The following is a 672-nucleotide window of genomic DNA, read 5'->3' as shown; positions in this document are numbered from 1 at the left end:
GCGGCGGCGGCGGCGGCGGCTGCTGCTGCTGTTGCTGCTGCTGCTGCTGCTGCTGCTGCTGCTGTTGCTGCTGCTGTTGTTGCCCGAACTCCATGAAGGCGGATTTGGACGAGTCCTGGCCTTCCAAGCCGTCAGCCATCGTAGTCATGGTCATCATCAAAACTTTGGGGGCTGGAGAAAGCCTTCTCCTGGGTTTCCTCCACCCTCCCCCCACTTGGCTCGCGCCGCTCTCCCCTCTGCAGCCACCTTAGCTCTTGGGATCCTTGCAAAAATAAAAAATAAAAAATTTAAAAATAAGAGGGGGCGGAGGTGGTTCTCCCTCTCCCTCGCTCTTCTCTAATATATATATTTTTAATATAAAGAGATACAGTGAGCGGGGCCTTGTTAACTCAAAGGGAGGAGGAAGGGGGAGGGATGGGAGAGGAGGGGGGAGGGGGAATCTGCTCTCCCCCCCTTCGCTTCCCCCCTTGGATTTTTTGGGGGCTGGTGCAGTTTAAGGCAGAGATTTTAAGGTGGATTCTGCGAAAGTTGCGCGTCTGCTTTCAGACTTGATGCAGACGCCACGAGTCGAATGGTTTGTCTCCAAAGGGCAGCGCCTCTCCATTGGTCAGTCGCCCCCTGACGTCACAGGCGCACGGCTTCTACTGGTGTGTGCGGCGCTCGCAGAGTTCT

General features: G+C 55.8%; 1 protein-coding gene across 1 annotated transcript in view; it reads right to left on the bottom strand.

The window, feature by feature from the left end:
- DLX6 (distal-less homeobox 6) overlaps positions 1-370 on the bottom strand; it is a 4,961-nt gene extending 4,591 nt beyond the window's left edge. Inside the window, exon 1 of the mRNA XM_025046809.1 lies at positions 59-370. Coding sequence (XP_024902577.1) covers positions 59-157 — 99 coding nt within the window. The 5' untranslated portion in view covers positions 158-370. The remainder of the gene's footprint in view (positions 1-58) is intronic.
- Positions 371-672: the final 302 nt, after the last annotated feature.

This window comes from Pteropus alecto, unplaced genomic scaffold, assembly GCF_000325575.1.
Source record: "Pteropus alecto unplaced genomic scaffold, ASM32557v1 scaffold21, whole genome shotgun sequence".
In the NCBI taxonomy this organism is placed as follows: domain Eukaryota; kingdom Metazoa; phylum Chordata; class Mammalia; order Chiroptera; family Pteropodidae; genus Pteropus; species Pteropus alecto.
This window is presented reverse-complemented; position numbering and strand designations above follow the sequence as displayed.